The sequence below is a fragment of the Oryx dammah genome, unplaced genomic scaffold (assembly GCF_014754425.2).
Source record: "Oryx dammah isolate SB20612 unplaced genomic scaffold, SCBI_Odam_1.1 HiC_scaffold_25, whole genome shotgun sequence".
Lineage (NCBI taxonomy): Eukaryota > Metazoa > Chordata > Mammalia > Artiodactyla > Bovidae > Oryx > Oryx dammah.
In genome coordinates, this window is record NW_024070209.1 from 69,810,923 (window position 1) to 69,836,911 (window position 25,989).

Sequence of the window (25,989 nt, forward strand, 5' to 3'; positions counted from 1 at the left end):
TTAAAAACCCTCTAGTTCTGAATTTGATTTGGAACTGTCAATGTAAACTCATGGATACTTTGTCATATAAATGTGTATACACACACACACACACACGTTTGTATACAGCCTATGTATTTCCTAGCTCTGTCCACTAAAAATGCCTAGAAACAATCACAAACCCACTAGCAATAAGTGTCTATAGCACCCAGATTGTATACTTAACATGCCTTTTTTCGCTAAAAGAAACCAAAGTTTTTGGAAAATGGCTGAGCGCAGGTCTGGGTAAGGAACATTTCTTCACACCAGATAGCAAGGGGCCAAAGGACACAGCTTAACTACTAAAAAACAACAACAAAAAAGAACTCAGGAAGCTACCACTCACCAAAAATGTGATAGTTTGAGCTATTAAGAAATAATAATTATTAATTAAAACTCAAAATATGTTTAAATTCATGTACTCATAGTGATATACAAACAACTAGTCAACTTCAGAGCATAGTAGATGACCAATTTATTACCTTGAATGCTCCAAACAAGGAGAAAGAGCGGAGCATTTATCTGCCTTCCCTATATGAACTGTATCACTGGGCAGCCAGATAGTAGGTGAGAAGAGGCACCTGTTTAAAAATGTATTCCAACTTATAAATATGGAAAAAGGGTAAAATCTGAAGATCATTATTTTGCAACTCTCAGTAAATAAACATATCTAGGCATTATGCTTCAACAACTGCTAGCATCAAAAAAAGACAGAAATAATCAGACATTGGTCTGGCATCTGGAAGGGGTTGCTGCTCCATTGTTTTAAAGAGTTGAAATGTTTTAACCTCACAATAGCAACAGTATGTGTATTGTTTTCATTTCGCCCTGATAAGGGGAACAGCTGGTTAATTTTCATCATGTACTCACAAAAAGGGTTACTTTCTCCAATTTATAATAAAGAATAGCATCAGATACATTTATGGATGGTGAATGACTGTATTTGCTTGGATTTCGGGTCATTATTTAGTTTAATGGGATCTACAGTGGCCATCAAAATGGTTCAGTATGCCACAGCTCCCATGAAGTTCAGCTCAGTCAACAGATACGGATAAAATTCAGTTCCATGGATCAGAATCAAAATAGTATAAAAGAGCCACAGGAGCCATTGAATTCACTTCCATGGCACAACCATATAGGCTTCGACGTGAGGCAGACCCTTATTATTGTGATTAATAGTGATAGCTGAGAACTTATTTTCCTTTGTGTCACCCTTTATTTCTTTGCATTCAATTGAGCAGATGAGATGGCTTAGGAACAGTAATAACCCAGCACAATCACTATCTAGCCTATTTTTTTTTTACCATTGTGCTGTATATTACTAATTGATTTGTTTCTTCTTGGAGGATGCTGCAATATAGGTAAAATGAAACCCAGCGCTTAACGGATTTTTCTTCACTCAGCTGTCTATAACCGATCAGTATTTTGATGTTTGTGGGTTCTTCACACAATTTAGATGTGAGTATTAAACTAGGTTTCCAGTGTGTGGTATAAGTGAGAACAAGATAAAGCAGTTCTTTTTTCTCTCTTTCTCTCTCTCTCATAAATGAGTTTTAATATAATAGTTTGGTTTTTGTTGTTGTTTTTTTAAGTAAGAGAAGAGGAAAGAGCCGGGCTTCTTTCCTCCCTGGCGTCTTCCCTCCCATGCTTCCAATCCAGGCTGCTCCTTGGGGGCCATCTAATCCTCCTACAGCTCTATGGAGCCTCTGGGATTAATGTAGACTCTGAGCTGGGGAAATGAGAGGACGCCTGGACTCTCAGATTGGCAGCTCACATCAAGCCCACCTCACTGCCAGTCTCACTGTGACCTTGATCTTTTTAAAAACAAAGATTTTACCTCGTTGCTTCCTACCCAGTCCCTCTCCTGTGTCTGCTGGTTGATCTTGTAAACACTCAAGTTACTGGAGTCTTTTGACATCCCCTGGCTCCCCATGACCTCTCAGGAGACCAGAGTCCTGACACTGATCACCTGCTTTCCCTGGTTTGTGCCTATGACTCCAATACCCACTCCAATACTCTGCTAGGCTAAGCCACTGTGGTACCTTCTAGAACTGAGGGTCTACCTACCACATACCCTGAGCAACTCACCTCTCCCTTCTTGGTGGCCTGCCTGCTCTCTGGGCCTGAGCAACCTTGTTTGGGTTTAAATGAGCCCTGGGCTCATGGATTTATAAGGAAAACAAAACCAGACTCACAGAAAGTTTCCATGAGGATTTTATGGTAGTTGTAGCACTTTTTTAAGTCTTGAACTTAAACTCTGAAGATCCATGTTTCACTCCTAGCTTGACTGTTTATCCACTCTGCACACAGCAGTCTGGCTCTCCTGGGAAAGTTTTCACAAAATGCAAATATTGTCCTTCCTCCATACGACTCTGAATCTTCAGGGCCCTGGATCTGGTATTTTTAAAGGTCCTTAGGTGGTTTGGGAACCACTAAATTCAGAGATCTCCAGGGTGATCCCATCTTGCTGTGGCATTCAATGGTGTCTGTGAGATTCCAGGCAGATGAGCAAAGAGAACCAACAGGATGAAGCTTCAGCAAGGCAAGCCCATACACAGCAGAAGCAGGACAGCTCTTGTTCAATGAGCAATAAACTCAGAAACCCCATACCCCTAAGAGGTGCTGCTCATGGGACACAGAAATTAATTCCAAACAACCTTGGGCAGATTTATGAGAATCAGAGCCATCGAAGGGAACAAAGAGGACCTCCATGCCTCAAAGGCTGTGAGCGCAACAGACCTCGGCTGGATGAATCATGGGTCTGACCTGGGATGGCGAATCCTCATTCTGCAGAATCCACTTCAGAAAGAATTCCCGCTCTGGACCTTTGCATCTGCAGTTGCTGCAAATGAAAACAGAATTTTGTGTATAGAAACCACCTGAGACTAATAATATATGTCCAATGAGTTGGGAAAATACTGTTCCTTTTATTGAGAAACAGCCTTAGAGTCCCTTCTTTATGGACTGAGGAATGTAAATCTTGAGACTGGGTGTCTCTGCTTTCCTACAGTCAAAAATTGAACAGGAAGTTCCACACTTTATAAACTATATCCTTTATGCATCTCTAATGCATAATGTTCTTCTAAGCACTTTGCTTAGGTTATCATTTAATACTCACAGCACGTCTAAGTACTGGGTATTGTATCTCCACTTGTTCAGCTTAAGAAACTGAGGCTCAGGCTACAGAGTTTACCCCAGTTTTCACACCTCATCAGGGGTAAAATCCAATGAGAAAAGTTGGCCCATCTGGATTCAAAGCCCATGCCCCTCTTCCTACCTCATCAGATGCCTAACTTGACCAGGAAGTAGAAACCCAGACTCTCTGAGAACATCTCAGAACCTTCAGAACAATGTTAAGCGAGTCTGGCTTTAGAAGAGGTCCTGCTGAAGACAGGTGCTCAGGTAGGGTGCCAAGTCCATGCTTTCTTTTAGCTGTCTTCCTCAGCACACTCTCCAGGGGGAAAAAAAACATATATATAGTTATGTCTGAATTGTTTGGTTTCCAGGACCAAACTAACTAAATAAACCACCATGCTTCTGCCCCAGATTGACAAGGCTGCCCCCAAACCCAGGCTGCATGCTATAGGCACAGACTGACCTGCAGAATAGACTTAGAGGAGCTAGAGACCATGAGATGGAATGGACTTTTAAACTTCTTTTCTGAGCTTTTCTTTTTCTTCCTGCTCCTACCCTCATCCCCAGTTCACTGAGTTTAAATTTCTAGGTGCTGTTGGCAGGGGGATCCATATTCACAGAAACCCTGGCCACATTTCCCATTGTCAGGAACAGCACCAGCCTTGGGTTGTAGGCAGGAGTCAGCAACTTAGCTTATTACATTTTTAGAGTTTTAGATTTTATAATAGCCTTTCATACCCCTCATTTCCCTTTAATTCTCATACCAATCTAGCCCCTTTCACAGACAAAAAAGAAGATGATCAAGGTCCCATAGTCAACAAGTGATGAGGCTGCTCCCAAGCCCATATGTTCTTGCTGATTTCAGAGTCTGTGACCTTACCACATCTCCCCCTGGCACAGCCCACATGTGTAATTTGAGCGCTGGAGAGGGTGAAAGGTCAACTGGCCATGACAGCTCTGCTGAAAAGCTTCCAGTAAAGAGTCAGTCCTTTGAATTAACAGATTACCCCCTTACAATGCAAACAGATGAGAAAATTAACACTCAAGCATTCACACCAAAGATGAATGGATTCATCACCTTCTTGCCCTTGAAACGACCTTCAGAAACCAAATAGAAATCAACATCTTTCTTTGGAGAAAATGAAGTCAAGAAAAGTCCTGAGGGCTCAGTATTGAGTAGCTCTGTGTGCACTGGAACCTCAACTAGAGCTTTGCTCTCCTGACCCCAGGCTGGGGCAGCATCACAAAAGCCCACCGCAACCACCTGGTTTTTAGATTATCAAAACTGCCCCCATGTAATCTCAATCTGATTGATGATAATTAGCAACCCAAATTAACCTTTCATTTTTTCATCAAGTTAGTTGAAAGTCATCAAAAGAATTTTATGTTTTAGCGAACAAAGCTATATACACCCAAATTAATTTTTTCATAATTTTTTGTAGGAAGGATTCGACTTCATCTCTTTAAAGGGAAGTAATTCCTCCAATCTTATAATGAGATTTTTGTATAAGAAAAAGTAACTTTATCAAGAGCACATTTGGGGGGAAAGTTTTTATAGATTTAAACACGTTAGAATTCCCGCCAGAATGAAATCTGACAATTCTCCAAGGTCCAGCCTGACTCAAAGATAAAATGTATGGAAGGAAATGGTCCAGCGGCTGTGGAGGTGGGGAGGTGTGCTGAGTGTTCCTGAGACCCCCCCGAAAGGCCACCGAAGAGCATTGAGTGGTCTGGGTGATGACAAACCTCCAGACAGTGGTGAGGGGCTTGGAAAAGGGGTACACGTGCCAGAGGCACAAGTGATCATTTCCTATTTTTTACATTAAATAGAGAGCACAGAGCTGTTTCCAATGTGTTTCCAAGCCCAACCAATGAGGGGAAGGATGGCATGGAGCTGACTCTGTGCCCAGTTTACTCTTTTGAACTTCTTCAGGCTGAGGGGATCCTGTATGCAGAAGTCAGGTTAGATCCAGTCACAGTAGCACAGATTGAGCACCTCTTGTTTGCCTAGCACTGTCCTGGACCTGGTGAGAACCAGGAGAGGACCCAGCCTCCGCTCGCGCCTGTCTCACCTGAGAGGGGTCTTCTCTCCCTCCTCAGAACTTTCACGGTGCAGAGCCAGCTGGACCCTTCTGTGACTCTTTTTCCCTTACTGGCCTGTGTTGTTGTATCCCTTTGGGTCTCCTTTTAGTCGCCTGTAAGTCTGTGAAGGCCAGGGTCCAAGTGTGTTTCATATCTGTGTCTCTACCTCTGGTCCAGGGCCTGGCACACAGCAGATCCTCACAGAAGCTTCCAGTTCAAATGACTAGTGTTCCTTGCCCCAGCCTTGGTGCCATCTTGGAACAGGAACTTGGCACCATGGAGCCAACAGCTCAGAGGCAGCAAGGGAGACCCTGGAGAAGGGAGGGCCAGGCCAAGTGAGTGATTGCCTTTCCTCTTGTGTGCAGTTCACTGGCTGTTCACCACATGCGGGGCCAGTGGGCCCCACGGACCCACGCAGGCCCAGTGCAACAATGCCTACCGGAACTCCAACCTGAGCGTGGTGGTGGAGAGTGAGGGCCCCCTGAAGGGCATCCAGACTTGGAAGGTGCCAGCCACCGACACCTACAGGTGGGTATGGAGGAGGGGAGGGTCAAGGGCAGACCCGCCCTCCTGAGGAGGACTAGGGTCCTGCCTGTGGGTGCATGCCTGACCCACTGGGCTGCCCAGGCAGGCCAAGGCCAGAGGCTCTGGCCCACGCTGAAGGTGAGGGCTGGAGACGGGGAGATTGGGAATAATGGAATATGGCAGGAAACGTAGCTGTGTCCTCTGTCTGCCAGGCGCCCACACCACAGACCATTTGTGGACACGATATGCATGCATGAGCTAGCTTCAGAGCGTTTTCTAGTTTTATTAATAATTATAATTTGAATGGGCTGTTCTTTGACTATTACTTCATGCTGTTCAAATAAGGCAATAAATGTCAAAATGTTTGGGAAACAAAAGTATGATACACATGAAAGATGTTTCTTATCCTTGAGCCTCCTTTCCTGGGCCTTCATTATTTGCTAATAAAGCGACTATTCTTGAATTCTCATCCCAGGCCCAACCCCCACCTTAGAGCATTCCACTAGAGCAAGGCCGGGCTGAGGGAGGCCCAACTCCTGCAGGCAGGCAGCTAAGCCAAGCTAACGGCAAGGCTTCTAACCCTGAACGGGCATCGGAATGACACAAAGGCCAGTTATTTGCATGAACAATGGCATAATTATGCTTCCTATTTACGTAGCCCAGCCATGTGCTGGGCCCAGATTGCTGGCCCTACTCACAGGGTAAAAAAATGAAGGTGTTAGTCACTCAATTGTATCTGATTGTTTGACTCCTCTGTCCATGGGATTTCCCAAGCAAGAACACGAGTGGGTTGCCATTTCCTTCTCCAGGGGATCTTCCTGATCCAAGGATTGACCTCATGTAGGTCTCCTACATTAGCAGGCAGATTCTTTACCATCTGAGCCATTAGGGAAGCCTTGGAGAGAGTATGATTGTATAGGTCTGGAGTGGGGCCCAAGAACATGCATTTCATTTTTATTCATGCTAAATATTTTTACATTAATGAAGCAAATATGACAACACATTGGCGTTTACTGGATGCAGGTTGAAGAGGGAGACATAAGTGGTATTCATTGTACTCATGGAATCCATCCACACATTCGTTCATCAAGAATGTGAATTTCTAGCAAGTTATCAGGTGATGCTGATGCCACCCCCAAAAACCACTGGGTTCATCACACCCCAGACTGTCATCTTCTCACAGCTCAATGATGGGGGCAAGGTCAGTGCCGCAATCCTCCTTTTACAAAGGAAGAAACTGAAGCTCAGAGTCAGGAGCCTCCCCCACAGCCACGGGATCCAGAAATTGCCTCCAGGCCCAGCCTTCTGAGGCCCAGCCAGTGGAGGCTCCTTGCACAGCACATGGCTGGGCTGTGTAAACAGGAAACATAATTATGCCATTGTTCATGCAAATTCCCCCTCCCCTCCCCTCCCCAGAGGGGAGTGGGAAATGAACTGCTTCCCTTCCTGCAGCCCCCACCCACCTCCCATACAGCCTCAGCCCCGGGGGAAGGAAAGGAGCTTCTCAGGTTGCCCTGTTTTCTGTGCAGTCCCACCCCCTGGGACCACGAGTAAATGCGTTCTGGGGAAACCCTAAGTGCTTTTTAAATGACATTCTGGGCAGGAATGCAATAACAAGGTTTGGCTGCAATGCGATTAGCAGCTCCAGGTCCCACAAATCCCCAGTAAATAGCCGAAGACATCCGGCTGCCACTGCCCCTACCGCACTGAGCAGGCCGGACCTCCCTTCCTGCCTGGCTGATTTTCCAGAGGTCACCCACTGTCCTAGAGAGAAGAGGATGCATGTCTGTTGAGGACCCACTAGGTATTTCTCCTCCTTGTAACAATGAGATAGATGTCATTATTATTGTATTTGTCTGTATTCCCTTGTTTCCATATGAAGAAACTGGAGTCAGGAAGTTAAGCACCAGATCTAAGACCTCATGTATGTGTCTGCATGCACACGTGCTAAGTCACTTCAGTCGTGTCTGACTGTTTGTAAGAGTCGAACCAGAGGAGCCCACCAGCTCCTCTGTCCATGAGATTCTCCTGGCAAGAATACTGGAGTGGATTGTCATTTCCTTCTCCAGGGGATCTTCCTGACCCAGAGATCTCACCCTCATCTCTTACATCTCCTGCATTGGCAAGTGGGTTCTTTACCACTGGTGCCACCTGGAAAACCCCCTTAAGGCCCCCCTAAAAAGGCCCCCTCAGTGACAAAGATGGAATTTGAACCAAGGACCCTCAGGCTCAAAGTCTTTGTGTTCCCTCCATTAAAACTCACATCTGGACTCTGAGACACAAGAAACAAGAAATGGGGGCAGGGGGATCCATAAGACCCACGCAGCAGCCACCTTCCGGAAGCCTCCAGAAATGAGAGCCTGGGAGGGGAGGCCCCACTGCTTGAAGGAAGACTGGCCAGCCCAGCACTTGATGTAAATCCCCACATATGAAAAGCAACATGAGGAAGGCAGCAGAGGAGTGGCAAGGCAGACAGAGACCTCAACAGTTACCTCCAGCAAGACCTGCTGTCCCATCTTTGCCCAGGGCGACTCCCAAGTTAGACTGGTTCAAAGTCCCCTGAGACTTACAGAGGTCCTCTTAGGCTGTTTCCCCTGAGACAGGGTGATTCAGACCCACATCCAAACTTGGGCAGGTCACTGAATCTCTTGAGACTCTGTTTTCCCATCTAAAGGTAAGGGTTGGGAGTTGCTGACACCTGTCCAGCTGATTGCAAAGATCATGTACAAGTACCTCGCACATGTCTTGCATGCGATAGGTGCTGCCAAGCCCAACATCTGCAAGAAATCTGCTGGAGTAACCAGGGTGTCAGGCAGTGGCCAGACAGCATTTCCAGAACAGCAGTGGTTCCCAACTTCTGTGCTTCCAAGGACTTTTTTCTGGTTTTTTGAAAGATTATGCCTGTCAAACTACACTTCAGTTCAGTTCAGTTCAGTCACTCAGTAGTGTCCAACTCTTTGCGATCCCATGAATCGCAGCATGCCAGGCCTCCCTGTCCATCACCAACTTCCAGAGTTTACCCAAACTCATGTCCATCGAGTCAGTGATGCCATCCAGCCATCTCATCCTCTGTCGTCCCCTTCTCCTTCTGCCCCCAATCCCTCCCAGCATCGAAGTCTTTTCCAATGAGTCAACTCTTCGCATCAGGTGGCCAAAGTATTGGAGTTTCAGCTTTAGCATCAGTCCTTCCAAAGAACACCCAGGACTGATCTCCTTCAGAATGGACTGGTTGGATCTCCTTGCAGTCCAAAGGACTCTCAAGAGTCTTCTCCAACACCACAGTTCAAAAGCATCAATTCTTCAGCGCTCAGCTTTCTTCACAGTCCAACTCTCACATCCATACATGACCACTGGAAAAACCATAGCCTTGACTAGACGGACCTTTGTTGGCAAAGTGATGTCTCTGCTTTTGAATATGCTGTCTAGGTTGGTCATAACTTTCCTTCCAAGGAGTAAGTGTCTTTTACTTTCATGGCTGCAGTCACCATCTGCAGTGATTTTGGAGCCCCCCAAAATAAAGTCTGACACTGTTTCCACTGTTTCCCCATCTGTTTCCCATGAAGTGATGGGACCAGATGCCATGATCTTAGTTTTCTGAATGTTGAGCTTTAAGCCAAATTTTTCACTCTCCTCTTTCACTTTCATCAAGAGGCTTTTTAGTTCCTCTTCACTTTCTGCCATAAAGGTGGTGTCATCTGCATATCTGAGGTTACTGATATTTCTCCCGGCAATCTTATTATTAAACTTATTAAACTATACTTTAATAATAATTAATTCATTTCCTCATTTTTTAGTAATCACAGCCATATCTAAGTCTAGCCATGTTTCTGATCTACATGAATTGCCACAATATCACCATCCTGTGTTGCTATAAGCCCAGCCCAAATGGGAGAACTGTTTCCATTCCTCTCTTTGGAATGTTGAGACTAGCTAGCTCGAAGCCCCTAGCACTCCGTACTGCACACTGACCAGAAACACACACAGGAGTTGTTTTTCTGTTGAAGCAAGACACTGGAATGCTCACATTGCTAAAGGGGACTTTTTTGAACTGGTCTGAAAAGCACCATATCAAAATGAAAGAGTCAAAACCCAAAATGTTTGGTTTGGGTTTTGTTGTTGCTGTTGACTCCTTGTTTTTTAACCCAACAAAGGCTGTTACAGATATTCTTGACCCTCATCTAATCCTTGACCTTAGATGAGGCTTGAAACTTGGACAATAATGTCTGTTGGTCACATAATGTCACATCAAAGAAGCAGACCATTAAATGATTTGCTACAAATCATTATAGCCCATCAAAGTGCTATGCGTGCATGCTTAGTCGCTTCAGTAGTGTCTGACTCTTTGCAACCCATGGAGTCCACCAGGCTCCTCTGTCAATGGAATTCTCCAGGCAAGAATACTGGAGTGGTTCGCCATTTCCTCCTCCAGGGATCTTCCCGACCCAGGGACTGAACTTGTTCCTCCTATGTCTCCTGCATTGACAGGTGGATACTTTACTCACTGAGCCACTTGGGAGGCCCCAAAGTGCGATAGACTACATCAAAATGTCCCCCAGTCAAAATATCCAGGTTGAGGGGTCAGGTGCCTTTTTTCTGGAAGATATTTCCTCCATAGTAACTAGTACTAATCCTTATTTAGTAAGTACAGTTCATCTAGTGAGACAAACAGGACACACAGAAGACAGATGTGATAAAATGTTCTTGAGAATAGAAAGGTTGGGAGCATTCCTTAGGGAGTCCATCTATTCCTGGAAGAGTGTGGCACTCAGCTAGTGTTGTCTGACTGCAGCCTGAGACCTGGCACTATTATTGCTCCAGTCAAGGTCTCTACCTATTGATCAGAGAGGTTAAGGAAAAGAAACTACTACTTCCCAAGCACCTACTGTCTGCCAAGGTGGGGCATCATTGTCTGAGGCTTCCTCGGGGATGCATACAGGTGAAAACACCCCCACTCTTTGTTTTTAGTTAAATTGTATTGGAATATATTTACAGTGTTGTGTTGGTTTCTACTGTATAGCACAGTGAATCAGTTATACATTTGTCTGCTCTTTTTTGATTCTTTTCCTAATAGGTCATTACAGAGTATTGGGTAGAGCTCCCTGTACTGTATAGTAGGTTCTTGTGTATGCGTGTTAGTTGCTCAGTCGCGTCTAACCATTTACAATCCCGTGGACTGCAGCCCACCAGGATCCTCTATCCATGGGATTCTCTAGGCAAGAATACTGGAGTGGGTAGCCATTTCCTCCTCCAGGGGATCTTCCCGACCCAGGGATCGAACCCGAGTCTCCTGCACTGCAGGCGGATTCTTACCATCTAAGCCACCAGGGAAGTCCAGGTTCTTATTAGTTACCTATTTTATATCGTACTGAAAGCCCACACACACACACACACACACACACACACATGCATACACGCGCACGCACACACAGATGCATGCACAGATACATGCACGCACGCACCTGCGCATGTATACACACACACACAGATGCATGCACACATGTGCACGCGCACACACACACACAAATTGCTGTACTGTCCTGAGCTTCCCTTTCCCCTACATTTTCTAATTTCTCTGTCAAAATAGGAGAGGGGTCCACACCTGCTCTCCTCCTGCTTTGCAAATCTCAGAGAACCATACTAAGCACCTATTAGGACACTGTGCCTGACACCTAAGTTTATAGAGGGTACAAGATCCAGTTCTCTGCCTCCAAAGGAGCCCCAGCCAATGGTGGACGTAGGAACAAAGCATTTCAGTGTGATGTACAAATGCCACACCGGAGGCTTACACACTGCCCTGCCATCAGAGGCCAGGGAAGGGCCTGAGTTCATGCGTGGCTTCCACAAGGAGACAGAAGCCCGAGTTTCAGTCTTGAAGGTGACAGAGTTGTCTATGAAGAAGAGGGGAGGGCCTTCCTGGTGGAAAGAGCCCCTGGGGGAGCCGGGGCCTGCAGGAGCTGAGGCCAGACTTGGCCCTGAGACTGGAGCCTCACCTCCCAGACGCATTGTGCCTGCAGGAGCTGAGGCCAGACCTGGCCCTGAGACTGGAGCCTCACCTCCCAGACGCATTTTGCTCCTTCTGGTGATGGTGTGATGAGGAGAGAAACAAGCAGGGAGGCAGGGAGAGCCCTATTGAGGTCATCTAGGCAGGAGTCAAGTGGGGCTAGACCAGGGCAGGGGAAACATGGCTAGAGGGGTTGATACGTTTGGGAAGTAGAGTCAGTGTGACTGGAGGACTGAGTGGATGGGGGATAGGGGAGCAGACGATACCAGGAGGACAGTGAGTCGGGCTGAGGAAGCCAGGACAGTGAGTGACGGCTCCTGTCCCAAGGAGCCGGTGGGGGGCACCTGATTTGAGATGTTTCCCAGTTTGGTTCTGAGTACCCGTGGGGGTGGGTGACTGAGGTAGGTCAGAGCGCGAGCATGGACTGTGGGTTGTGCTGGGGCAAGAATCTCAGCCTCACTGTGAAGTGGAGGCACGCGCCCAGCTCTGAGGCCTGGGGGTATTTAGGAGGATTCCATGCGTGACACACCCGTGCTGGGGCAGCCACACGCCAGAGGTATCGGCCAGCCAGCCTCTCGCTGTTCCTGACTTTTTCCCGTCTTCATCCTTCTCTCCCTCCCCTCAGCCCACCTGCCTGTCTTCCTTCCTTACTACCTCTCCAGGGCTCCACATCCTTCCCAGGCCTCCTCCTCCCCCAGCTTCCCACACACACACGCACACACGCACGTATATGCACACACACACAGATTGTCCATAAAACCATTGGTCTCATTTGTCAAGCACAGCCCACAGCTCCTGACAGCAGCTCTCACATGGTTCACTTGTTTCTCAGACACAGCATGCAGGAGGTCCCAGATCGCAGCTGCAGCCAGCCAAGCCCGCCCGCAGACCTGGCCGCAGCTGTTCGTGATGGCCTCTGTCCCTGACACTCATTTCCTCACCTGGCTCCAGAGACCAGTGAGTGCAGCTGGATCACACCATCATTCAGATCCACCCACAGCCATGAAGCACCTACTGCATGCTTGGCTCTGAGCCAGGGAAAGGGTGGGGGTGGTGTCCACTTGTCTGTCTGGAGCCGCAGACCTTGTAAGAGGACTGAGCCTCTGGTCTTTACAAAGACTGCAGAGCAGAAAAGTTCAATACCAGTTCACATTGCCAGGACAGTTCTAGACAAGCGTAGAGGAGAGTCACAGGCATGACTCCTTGCCAGGGTAACTGTGCAGATAGCCATTGCCCTAGAGAGCATAGAGCAGGGCAAGTCAGAGTGTGGGCCTGGGTGTGGGGGGGTGGTGCATGGAGCAAAGATCCATGAGCCGCAGGCAGAATGAAGCTTGGGTTCTACCTCTGATACACCGTGTGACCTCCCCTCTGCTTTAGGGCCTCATCTGTCAAAGGACGGGTGAGAGGGAGAGGTCACTGAGGTCTCTTCTAGCTCTCATACTCCTGGTCAGGAAGGCGGTAAGGAACACGAATGGACAATAGGTCTTGCTCATCAGTGCAAAACCGGAATGAAACAGGGACAGCCTCTACTGCTGACCTGGGTGTCACCTGATGGCTTGCAGGACCCATCTGGGTCATCCGACTATACAGCTGAGCAGAGACCTCGTGCTGCCAAAGCCCTGCACACACCCAGCGTCTCTGAACACACCCAGCATCTCCACGCTCTCACAGTGTCCCACAGGCTGGATGGATACACAGAGTGGACCTTACTGTTCTGATTTCCCAGAGGAGGAAACCAAGCCTCAGAAGACAGAGGGACTTGCTCGAAGTCCAGCAAGGTGTTAAAGGCAGAGCCCAGATCAGGTGTAGGAGAGAAATGAGGTGTCCCTGCTTCTCCAAGTGGGGTCCCCTCGCCCCCTCCCCTCCACCGTCCCTGGCAACCCCGTGCTGCACACCAGCTGCGCTCTCCTTTCAGGCTCTGGCAGGCAGCCACTTTGATTTGCTGCTAATTCTTTATTTAAAAAAGATTCACAATTCAATTACATCAGGTAACAATAGCTCACAGTCAATAATACAAAACGCAAACCCAATAAACATTCATTCTGACCAGGGGACATGGATTTAGATGAAGAAAAACAAAAAAATTACAGCATCAGCTCGTTGAGAACAGTATCCTGTAATTTCCAGTAAATTGGAATCACAGCGAGTCGTTTTTCCCACTTGAGTGGCAGGTATATTAATTTGTTGGCATTTGTCAACCATCAAAATAAGCTGTTTACAAGGGATAAGGAAGAAAGCTTCAGAGAGTCAGGCTGAGGTTATTATTCTGGCAGGAGATTGTGTAACGTGATTCATATGATTCGGGGGGTCTTCAGAAGCACCAGGGCTGGCCTGTGCTCCCTGTGGAGGTGGGTCCAGGGTGAAACTGAACACCTTGACCCTGGCCCCTTGGCCACACCCCACTCCACCTACTGCTCTACTGTCTAGAATCCGGGGCCTCATCCAGTCACCCCCTTCTGCCTACCAGAAGTCACTCCAAGAGAGGAGTGGACATGCTCACCAGGGGTACATTAGAACAGTTACTATTTGTTACTCACTAGTTACCCTCCAGGGGCTGAATAGGCCCTTAGCATGCGTGCATGCTCAGTTGCTTCAGTTGTGTCCAACTCTTAGCGCCTCCATGGTTGGTAGCTTACCAGGCTCCTCTGTCCATGGGATTCTCCAGGCAAGAATACTGGAGTGGGTTGCCATGCCCTCTTTCACAGCATCTTCCCAACCCCAGGGATTGAACCGATGTCTGCTGTGGCTCCTGTATTGCAGGCAGATTCTTTTCCGCTGAGCTACCAGGGAAGCCCCAGGCCCCTTATAAGGGGCATTATCTCATGGAACTCTCACAACAACTTTCAAGGTAAGTATTATCATCCCCCTCTTATAGATGAGGAAACTGGAGCTCAGAGAGGGTACATAACCTGCCCAAGGTCACAAAGCTGGTGAGTAACAGGGCCAGAACCAGAAGAGGGAAGCAAGGTGCCTTGAACACAAAAGTCCAGGCTGCTCTGGCTCTCAGGGCGGCCCAAGTGCAAGGCTAGCACCTGAATGGGGGACCTCTCACCCAGATCCTGAGTAGGGGATGTCTTGCCCAGCTCCTGGCCATGAGGGACAGAGCCGGATCTAGATCCAGTGTTCCAAAGAACAGCAAGGGGAGACCAGAAGTCCTTCTTCAGTGAACAGTGCATAAAACCAGAAGAAAACAGCAGAAGGGGAAAGACTAGAGATTTCTTTAGGAAAACTGGAAATACCAAGGGAAAATTTCGTCCAAAGATGGGCACAATAAAAGACAGAAATGGTAGAGATCTAGTAGATGGCGAAGAGATCAAGAAGAGATGGAAAGAGTAACTATACAAAATAACATGGAATAACCATCCAAAAAGATCTTAATGATCTGGATTAGTATGATGGTGTGGTCAGTCACCCGGAGCCAGACATTTTGGAGAGTGAAGTCAAGTGGACTTTAGGAAGCACTGCTGTTAATAAAGCTAGTGGATGCAATGGAATTCCAGTAGAGCTATTCAAAACCCTAAAGGATGATGCCATCAAGGTGTTACATTCAATATGTCAGCAAATCTGGAAGACCCAGGAGTGGCCACAGGACTGGGAAAAGGTCAGTCCTCATCCCAGTTCCCTAGAAGGGCAGTACTAAAGAATGTTCTAACCATCGGACAGTTGCCCTCATCTCCCACGCTAATAAGGTCATGCTTAAAATCTTGCATGCTAGGCTTCAGCATTATGCAAACCGAGAACTTTCAGATCTCCAAGCTGGGTTTTGAAAAGGAAGAGGAACCAGAGATCAAATTGCCAACATTCACTGGATCATAGAGAAAGCTAGGGAATTCCAGAAAAATATCTACCCCTATTTCATCAACTATGCTAAAGCTTTTGACTGTGTGAATCATAACACACTGTGGAAAGTTCTTAAAGAAATGGGAATACCAGACCATCTTACCTGTCTCCTAAGAAACTTGTATGCAGGTCAAGAAGCAACAGTTAGAGCCCTATATGGAACAGCTGATTGGTTCAAGATTGAGAAAGGAGTATGACGGGGCTGTCTGCTGTCACCCTGTTTGTTTAACCTATATGCTGAGCACATCATGAGAAATGCCAGGCTCGATGAGTTACAAGCTGGAATCAAGATAGGTGGGAGAAACATCAACAACTTCAGATATGCAGATGATACCACTCTAATGGCAGAAAGCAAAGAGGAACTAAAGAGACTCTTGAGGAGGGTGAAGGAGGAGAGTGAAAGAGTTGACTTAAGACTACATATTAAAAAAAGTAAGCTCATGGCATCTAGTCCCATTACTTCATGGCAAATAGAAGGGGAGAAAGTAGAAGTAATGACAGATTTCCTCGTCTTGGGCTCTAAAATCACTGCGGATGGTGACTGCAGCCATGAAATCAGGAGACAACAGCATGTTGAAAAGCAGAGACGTTACTCTGCCAACAAAGGTCCTTATAGTTGAGGCTATGGTCTTCCCAGGGGTCACATATGGTTGTGCGAGTTGGACCATCAAGAAGGCTGCTGCTGCTGCTGCTGCTGCTAAGTCACTTCAGTCGTGTCTGACTCTGTGCTACCCTATGGACAGCAGCCCACCAAGCTCCTCTGTCCACAGGATTCTCTAAGCAAGAATACTGGAGTGGGTTGCTATTTCCTTCTCCCTCAAGAAGGCTGAGCATTGAAGAACTGATGCTTTTGAACTGTGGTGTTGGAGAAGATTCTTGAGAGTCCCTTTGACTGCAAGGAGATCAAACCAGTCCATCCTAAAGGAAATCAGTCCTGAATATTCACTGGAAGGACTGATGCTGAAGCTGAAGCTCCAATATTTGGCCACCTGATGCGAAGAGCTGACTCATTAGGAAAGACTGTGATGCTGGGAAAAATTGAAGGCAGGAGAAGCGGTCGACAGAGGATGAGATGGTTGGATGGCATCACCGACTCAACGGACATGAGTTTGAGCAGAGCTCCAGGAGATAGTGAAGGACAGGAAAGGCTGGCGTGCAGCAGTCCATGGAGTCGCAGAGATGGACACGACTGGGCAGCTGAACAACAGCAACTGTCTGCACCAGCCTGTGCTTTTTTCACTGTGGTATAGCCACCTGGAAGAGATGGGCCTTGTAGTAGCTAGAAGCTTCCAAGGGAGTGAAGCTCAATGGTGGAATTTCGGGCCTCACCAGACTGACCAGAGAGGCACTATTGCCCCTACAAGTGGTCCAAGCAGGTAGCTGCCAGTTCCCCATGTCTAGATGTTAGCCCAGGTGGAAATGTGGGGCTGAGACCATCACACAGGAAAGCAAAGGCCAGCTGCTGACACCTGGGTGCCAAGCTCCCCTGTCTCCCCAGCCCAGAGTCCCCCCACCTTGGACTTGGCAGCAGTTTGCTGTCTTTTCAAATCCACTACTTACCCTCATGAGGGCAGGGGTCCTTGTCCTTGTTTTTTCCTTGGCTAGGGGAAGCTGAGACTCTGAGAGTTTAACCAAGTTGTCCCAAGTCACACAGCCAACAGAGTGCCCAGATATGACTCAGAAATCAGGGCTTTTTCCATCTACCTCTCTGCCAAGAACTAGGTCAAGACCCAGATGGGGCTGGAGTTCAGACTTGGTTGGGGGTAGGAGAAATAGGAAAGAAGGCTTGAGGGCTGGGGGGAAGTGTCAGGAACAAACAACATCTAAAATATAATGCTTTGGCTAAATTTAAACATGTGAGAGAGTTCAGAATGATTCATAATACATGCAGATTGATGCAAATGACTATGCAAATGAGGCAAAATGAGGAGAAGGGTACAGCTCACCTCTCAACCAAAGCAGGAGTGGGCAGAGCAAGGACTCCCTCTTGGGCAGCAGTCTTCCAAGCAAACCTCACCTTCAAAACAACTTTCTGAGGCAACGTGCCAAGGCCCCGGGGCCCTGGGGCGGCAAGCTGGACAGATGAGGCAGGTACACGTCCACGTCAGTATCTCCACACTCGACCAGGTCTCTGGAACACCCACCACCCCCACCCCCCGGCCCCAGTCTGCCTTCTCTGAGCTAAATGATTCTACTGTTTTCCTTTCACCAATGAGCCTTCCTTTTTCCTCAGCCTCTTAATCATCCTCATCACCTCTCTGTTTCTAATGGGTTGGGAGCGAGGGTTTGGCAGACAATCTGAGTGAGTCAGGATGGGCCAGTAGCTTCTCAGACCATATAACCCGCAGCAGCGTGCTGGAGGGCAGATGGCCTCCATGAGGGGAAGTGTGGAGCTTTGGACCAGGGTTTGCTTGGTCCAGTGAATTCCTCTGTTCCTTGGTTTCCTCATCTGTCAAATGAAACAGCTAACAGCTCCTGTGTATGGCTGTTGGATTCGGGGGTTGGGGGGGTTCCATATGCATTCACGCCTAGCACGTGGTCAGGAATCGGCCCTACTTCTCTCTGCAGACCTCCCAGCCCCCTCTTCCCTACCCCAGCCCCCTGACTTTCCTCCCTCTTCATTTCTGCTCACACAAGCCTGACTGCTACCCTCTACCTCTTTCTGCTTGTCTGAGAGTCCTACCCATCCCTCATCTCCATCACAAAGCAGACCTCAAATGCACACCCCATACCCCCCCCAAAAGCAGCCAGGGCCCCCAGCGCTGCTGCCGCCTTGCCTGTCACAGTTGTCTGCCCCTCCTGGGCCCGGGCACCTGACGGCCCTGATTTGCACAGATAGCTGCCGCTTTCTTGGGCCTTTCACCCCATTATCTCCTCCTGACGTTGCCCTCCCCATGCCCCTGTACGTTTGGAGATGAATAAATGGTTCTTCCTTGACAAGGGAAGAATCTGGGACCCTGAGCGGACACACAGCAAGGAAATGGTCCACTGGGCATGGAAGCCCAGAGCCCTTTGGTGCTTCCATTTTGCCTCCCCAGTCTCAGCACACCCACAAGGAGATTTCTCTGGTCATAACTCTATCTCCCCAGTTTCTTTGTAAGCCCCTCGAGGGCCTGGAGCCCATCTCCCATCTCCTTTTAGGCACATGCCCTACACCAATGTGCAACGAGCTCTCAGGGGAGCTGGCCCTGGAGACAGAATGATGGGCTCAACTCTCCTTCACTGTCTACGGAGATCTTGGTTTCTCAACTGCCATGTCAGCCATCAGCTGGCCCTCCAGCCTTATCTCTGCAGAACAGGCCTGAGTTCTGCCTTAGGACAGCCCCCAGGAGCCCCCTCCCATGCTGGGAACACAGGACATTTCCTAGAATTAAAGGTGGAGAAGCCATCACATGTGCACGTGAACAAAATCACCTTGCAGCTCTCCCTCGAAGCTTTTCATAAAAGACCTTGGATCTGAATATGCAGGGACCCTCTTCCTAGTAGCCAGTCTCTGGGGAGGTACGTGTAGTGGACACAGGAACTGTCTCCATGGCACACTGCTCTTCTCATACGGTTCACCAGTTGCATTCTTTGTCCCCCATCCTTGCTTGACTTCATCTCAACAGCCTCAGAGGCAGCAGGAATACCCCTGCATCCCCACACTCTGGTTTTATTTTCATCATGATTGCTTGTTTGTTGTCTGCACACACATGGCTCCAGAAGGAGTTACTGGCGAGATGGGAATAAACAGTCTGTGCTCGTAAACACCACTCTCCTCAGTCATTCCATGTGGGACTCCTTGTGTCTAGAGCCTGTGGGGAGACTTTAAAACTTCATACCAAGTCAATTACTGCTACTCCCATCAGTAAGAATAATAATAAATACCCAGTGAGTGCTTCTTATGTGCCAGCCACAATTCTGAGACGTGACCTCATTGCTTTAACCTTCACCACACACACGGGCTAGAAGGTAGGTTTTTCTCATCCCCATTTTATAGATGAGGAGCAGGAAGGTTCAGGAACACTTTATAGATGAAGAACAGGAAAGTTGCTTCTCTAAGGTGGACCACATGAGTCCTTTGATCTTGGACAGGGAGAGAAATCCATAATAGGAGACCCCAGGTATTTGGGACACCATCACCACCACACCCCACCTTAATGCAGACTCTCCCTGTCTTCTCTTCTCTGTCTCCCCTCTCCCTCCTCCCTCTCCTTCTCTTGTACCCCTTACTAGTTCTTTATCCTCCTAGCTCTGTGAATGAGGCAATTTCCTGTCCCTTTCTGAACTTGACAGCCCTCTCCGGACAGTAGACAGAGGACCCTCCTTGCTGACCTCGTGGGCTGATGCAGGGGACAGCCCTCCAGCACAAGGGCAGTGTGCTCGGCCTGCTGGGAGCTGTGGGGTGGGCAGGAAGGGAGTCAGTCCTCACACCCCATGATAGGAGCCCATGGGCTCTGTCCTGTTGCAGCATCTCCGGCTATGGGGCAGCTGGCGGAAAAGGTGGGAAGAACACCATGATGCGGTCCCACGGCGTGTCTGTGCTGGGCATCTTCAACCTGGAGAAGGACGACACGCTGTACATCCTGGTCGGGCAGCAAGGGGAAGACGCCTGCCCCAGCGTAAGTACCCAGAGCGGGAGTTTCTCCTCCACCTTCCCCAGGACCCAGGCAGGTCTCTCAGGGACACCAACGCCAGACACACCCCATCAGGGAGCTCTCCTTCAACAATGGCAGGACTCACCCCTTGTTCTGCCTGCAAATGCTCCTCCCTTTCCAGGGCCATTTGGGTGCCTGAGAAAGTGGGTGGTGTGGCTTTGGGCACTGCAGATCCCTATGGAGATGGAGGCTGAGGCATGGGTTCCATGAGCAGTCCTTAAAACTGAAGTCCTGAGTTCTGCTGAAATGGGCAAACGGTTGTTTCTCTCAGCACAAGTGTGAGTCAAAGCCCCCTTTCTAAGCTTTCTTGCAAGGGCATAGGTTTTTTTTAGCCATATCATAAAATAGGAAAATGCCAGATCAAACATGTCTTATTCAGCTCGAAATCACAGACTCTTACCCAATATATGTATATAAAACCACAGAAAAAGTTCTGAAGGACACAGATAACGGTGGTTGCTTCTGGAGCAGGGACTGGAGTTGAGGACACTTTGTCCATAATGTCTGATATTGTTAGAAAAAGAATGCATTCACATATTATTTGTGTGATTAATTTTTTTTAAGTTTTTTTAAGCATGGAATCAGAGCTGGAATATCATGTAATCCGCTTCCCTCCACCCCCATTTCACAGATGAGAAAGCGGAGACAACGGAGGTGAAAGGACTTGTCCAGAGTCACTCATAATGCTCACAGAGACTCTGCCTCCTATTTCTGATGCCCCAAATGTGCTGGGGCTTCAGTTTTCACCCCCTTTCTCCATTTTCCTCTTATCACACACCACCCAACAAGCTAGACTGTCATCGTCTCCAGCCGCAGACAGCCCTTCCTTCTGGTTCCTGATTCCACTGGGGTGTCCAGCTGTCAAACACAGAGCGCTCCAAGGGCAGCACTTAAGAAAGACAGTAGTGATCTAAGGTGACCAGCAAGGGGGAGACAGTGGGGACTAACAAAGCTGCAGCCATGCCTCTCGCCTGTGCTCGGGGCGGCAAGAACCCTCAGTGCTGGCTGTTCCGCATGGGAACTCAGCACTCCACAGGGCGAGTCTCCACACTGGGCAGGCCACACCCTCATGTGATGGTGAACTTCTGCACCGGGTGAGGCCGGGGCAGGGATCCAGCTTCTGGGACCCAGGACACAGGGTTCCTTCTCCAGAAATTTATTCAAGAGCAGATTTGGAAGAGAGAAGTAGTAACAAAGGTGACGAGTTCCATTCCACAGAATAACCTCAGGGCTCCTAAGAATCAGGTGTCAGGCTGGGAGCCAGGGTAAAGTACGGTGTCCCACTCCCAACGCCGCAGGAGTGAGCTTCACAGGTGCAGCCTCGTGCCTGAGAAACGCCTGGACACTTTTATTTAGCAGCTATAATCAAGACTTCCAACCTGATATAATATATTAAGTCATTAAATTACAAGCTGCTGTAATTTTCACAGGAATTTATTGAGTGCTAATGTAATTCTTTCATCTAAGCAAAAAGATTGCATTGACTTCTGCAAGGGACTTTTACTTGATTGGATCATAATCAGTTATGTCTTTTCACAAGACTTCGTCTTTCTTTTTTAATTCAGTTGTAATCTACTTGTTCCTCTGAATTGCTGCATTTTATCATTTTATTAATCAATCTGAAAGTGTTAGTCACTCAGTCGCGTCTGACTCTTTGCGACCCCATGGTCTGTCATGGAATTCTCCAGACAAGAATACTGAGGTTTGCCATTCCCTTCTCCAGGGAACCTTCCTGATCCAGGGATCGAACCCAGGTCTCCTGCATTACAGGCAGATTCTTCACTGTCTGAGCCACCAGGGAAGCCCCATTAATCAATCTACTTGCTCTTACACTTTGAGGATGTGCAGGGCAAGTTTCAGAGAAGCCAGGGACAGAGGGCAGCCCCCTCTGCTGATCAGGCTGGGCATAGCATGGGCATGGGGAAAGGAATTAGTCTTCCCAGTAGCTCCAGACCTCTGCTCCCCGCAGGGCCCCATTTGAGTAAGGGAGAAAACCTTTCACAAGTACCACCTCAATCTCTGGTCCTCCCTAAACTGAAAAATGGTGTGTAGAGAGGATCTTCTAGAGAGTGAAGTGGACCCTAAGAATTGAACTGCAGGTTTTGGCAATTCTGCTGGTGCTGCTTGGAGTGGCTCTCCCTGTGTCCCTGGCCAACCAGAGCCTGGAATGGGCTCCAGCTGCTGGAACCCCGCCTCCCATCCCACACACACATTCCTCAGTCCCGGTCCGGGGCACTGTAGGCTGTTTAGCAGCATCCCTGGCCTCTACACCCTGTTTAGCAGCATCCCTGGCCAGTATCATCCATCAGAAATTACAATCAAAAGTGCCCCCGGACATTTCCAAACATCTCCAGGACAGCAAAACCATCGGTCTAAAAGTCAGTTCCCACCACTCCCATCACTCTCAAGGCAAATATTGTGAGGGGTGAGCCCACACTCACCCAGCTCCCAAGTCTTTCAAATGTATTCAGGACCTCGCAAAAGTCAGAAAAAGAAAGCAAATCATGGAAAAGTGATCTCTTCCAAATGCTGCTGTGGGCCCAGCAAGCTGCAGACTGAGACTCAAATCAAGGGGACCCCTGACCCAGGGCAGTGAGGCATGGCCATGAGTCTGGGCTCTAGGAAACCAAAAGGCCGTCCTCCAGCCCAGTTGCTTCTTCCGGCAATCTCCAGCCATCCGCAGGTTCTGCTCGGGAGAAGAGGGCCTCCCCAAGGGGTGGGGGCCCCCACTGCTGCCGGACAGAGGACAGGAGGAAAAGGAGCAGGGCAGAGGGATGGACCTTCTTAGCACCCTGGGCAGCTCCCCAATTTACAGAGGAGGCAGATCCAGACAGATGGGCCAGCAAATCTCCAGTCAGGAAGCTAGACTGGACCCTGAACTCTGCTCTGCTCTGCCCGGCTGGCAGCACACATTTCCATCCCTTGTCCCTGGCTCTGCCCACAGGGAATGCCCCCAGCATCTCAGGGCCTCCCCCAGGTGGCAGTTAGCAGGGTTTCCTTTCAGCAGACTCCATGCCACTCTGCCCCCACGCTGGCCCTGACCAGCACTGCGTGTACATAGGAGAAATGTCAGCTGTCTACAATAGCAAATCACAGCCTTTCAATCACACTAAATCCACTCTAGAAAATATCAAATTATTTCCATCATTAAATCCAAAATGCCATAAAACAAATTGCATCTCAGCTATTTATCTGGAAATTTCTCTAGTACTCATTCCCGGCACCCCTGAGTACTTTAGCATAAGGAGTGGCTCGAGATAAATTGCCATGTCCACTGGCTGGTTACCCAGCCACATTTGATGAAAATTTGACGTTTTATTGGCCTTTTTTCTATTAAGTGAAAGAAAATTCGTTTTCCCCTGAGGTCAGACCGATGTGTGGTGAGTTCATCTCAGCTGCTGTGACCTACAAGTATAATGGCTCTTCTTGAAACCCTGCCCTCTTTGTTCAGGGATTACAGGATTCTGGGTCACAGGAATTTCCAACATGTCCCCAGAGACTCCCAGATGCCTAGGCCTGCATCAAGTGAAATAAAATCCAAGTTTGGCTACCCACTGTTTTGTTTTGTTTTGCTTTTTCTCTTTACATGATGCTTCAAACTGCAACTTCTCAAAAAACCTCAATGGTTTCTCGCTACTTAGAGAATGAAGTCCAGCTCCTTCTCTGTGTTTGAGGCCTCTGGCCACGATCTGACTGTTTGGTTTAGTCTCCTTTACCCACTCCCATTTGGACTCCCTCCAGCCCTGTCTTAGCTCCTGGGGCCTTTGTCATCCCCTCTTCAGAATCCACAGGGTCCTAACAAGTCGTCCTGGATCACCTCTCTGTCCTAAGATGGATTTTTCTGAGCTGAAGAAACTCCTTACACTTTTCCCCCGAACACCCCCACTTAGCACCTTCCCTCTGAGTTCCTGCTGATCTCCTCCCCTGCAATGTCATAACTTTCCCTCATTCTCAGTGTTTAAAAAGCTCCACATCCTGCAAGGCCCAACTGAATGCCACCTCCCCCAGGCAGTCTTCCATGCTCAGCAGTCCAGCAACAAAGCCTCACTCCCCCTCCTCAACTTCCCATTCATTTTCTAAGAGGTCCCTGTGGTCCTTCTCCAATATTTCCCAGAGTGACAGTTATCCATGTGTATTTTTTGTCTCCTCAACTCGACCATAAGCTATCTGAGAGATGGTCAGACCCTATCTTTTAGCATAGAGGGAGGCGGAGGACCTGGGGCACAAACCTGAGATGTTTTTGTTTCTCCAGGCAAATCGATTAATCCAGAAAGTCTGCATTGGAGAAAACAACGTGATAGAAGAAGAAATCCGCGTGAACAAAAGCGTGCACGAGTGGGCAGGAGGGGGCGGAGGAGGGGGAGGAGCCACCTACGTGTTTAAGGTGAGGTCTGTGCGCCATTCCCCAGGGCAGGGGCCTTCTCTGCGTCCTGGCTTTGAGTCCTCAGGACAGACCAAGGAACCATGCACCCTGGGCGCTCTTATCTCCATTTAAAGTTGAGGAAGCAGAGACCCATAGGGATATAAGGTTCCCTGTCTGTCCAGGAAAGGGCAGGTCCTTCTCATGCTGATGTCCCAGCCCGGTTTCACTAGGCAGGCCTTTATCATCCTGCTTCAGAGACCCAGAGGGTCCCACTGTGTCCTCCTGTGTCCTCAGGTGGACTTTTCTGATATCATCGAAGATAGACAAAGATTTCCTGTTGGGTCCTCCTGCAGGGCCAGTGGTTCTGAGGGCTTAATCTTGAAGTTGTGGGGTCAAAGCAGAGAGCCCTGCGTGCAGAGGAAGAAGAGAAGAGAGACCTGCCCTAAGCACCAGCTCCCAGATCCCTGAGGCTTGAGAAGCGCTTCAGGAAAGGGGCAGTATAAACAGCCCCAAAGACTGATCCTTGCCTCCCAGTGTTCATAGACATTTATATCTCCTGATGCTTTTGCTTCATTTACGAACTCAGACTGATACAGGAGCTGGGGGTTGAAGGGGACAGAAGAGCTCATGGGCTCTTGTAACGTGAGATGGGAGCCCTCGGACCACCGAGATGTCACCCACTGCCCAGCAGACACTCAGACATGTTTAAGCATTTAAATGGCTCGGAGGTCTCCGGGGTGGGAGCCCTGCTCAGCTTCTCAATCTCTGAATGTCTCTCCCCTGGCAGATGAAGGATGGCGTGCCGGTGCCTCTGATCATTGCGGCCGGCGGTGGTGGCAGGGCCTATGGGGCCAAGACAGACACGTTCCACCCAGAGAGACTGGAGAATAACTCCTCAGTCCTAGGGCTGAATGGCAATTCTGGAGCTGCAGGTAAATCTCTGCAAGCCCAGCCTCTCCCAGAATGGTCCCCGAGGACTGTGTGAGCTTCACCTTGACTGGGCACCATCACACACCTGTGGGCATCTTAGTCATGGGCCCTTGAGATGCTGGGAGCTCTGGATATTGGTACTGGGATCAAAAAAGGAAAGACAGGTCACAGCTTGGGGATCCAGAGGCCTCCTTGCTGGTACGGGGTTTGGACTTGCAGAAGGTCATTGACAAAATGAGGCAGGAGGCAGCGTTCTGACTGCCAACCCAACCCTCCCTGGGATTTATCAAATGCAACTAGATGTGAGCAGATGGAAGAAATCTGAGCGGGGTCGGCCTCCCAGGTCCCTGTGGTTTGTTTGTACTTCCAGGCCCTGGGCTGCCAGCTCACACGCTTCTCACATGGAAAGAAAATCTCTGTCCATGGTAGGGCTGTCTGCCTCCTTAGTGAGAGCCAGT

General features: G+C 48.6%; 1 protein-coding gene across 1 annotated transcript in view; it reads left to right on the top strand.

Moving 5' to 3' along the window:
- The window catches only part of ALK (ALK receptor tyrosine kinase), a 734,875-nt gene that overhangs the window by 671,159 nt on the left and 37,727 nt on the right, over positions 1 to 25,989 (top strand). The window contains exons 12-15 of the mRNA XM_040225696.1: positions 5,601 to 5,763; positions 20,052 to 20,202; positions 24,491 to 24,622; positions 25,389 to 25,533. Of these exons, the coding sequence (XP_040081630.1) occupies positions 5,601 to 5,763; positions 20,052 to 20,202; positions 24,491 to 24,622; positions 25,389 to 25,533 (591 nt within the window). The remainder of the gene's footprint in view (positions 1 to 5,600; positions 5,764 to 20,051; positions 20,203 to 24,490; positions 24,623 to 25,388; positions 25,534 to 25,989) is intronic.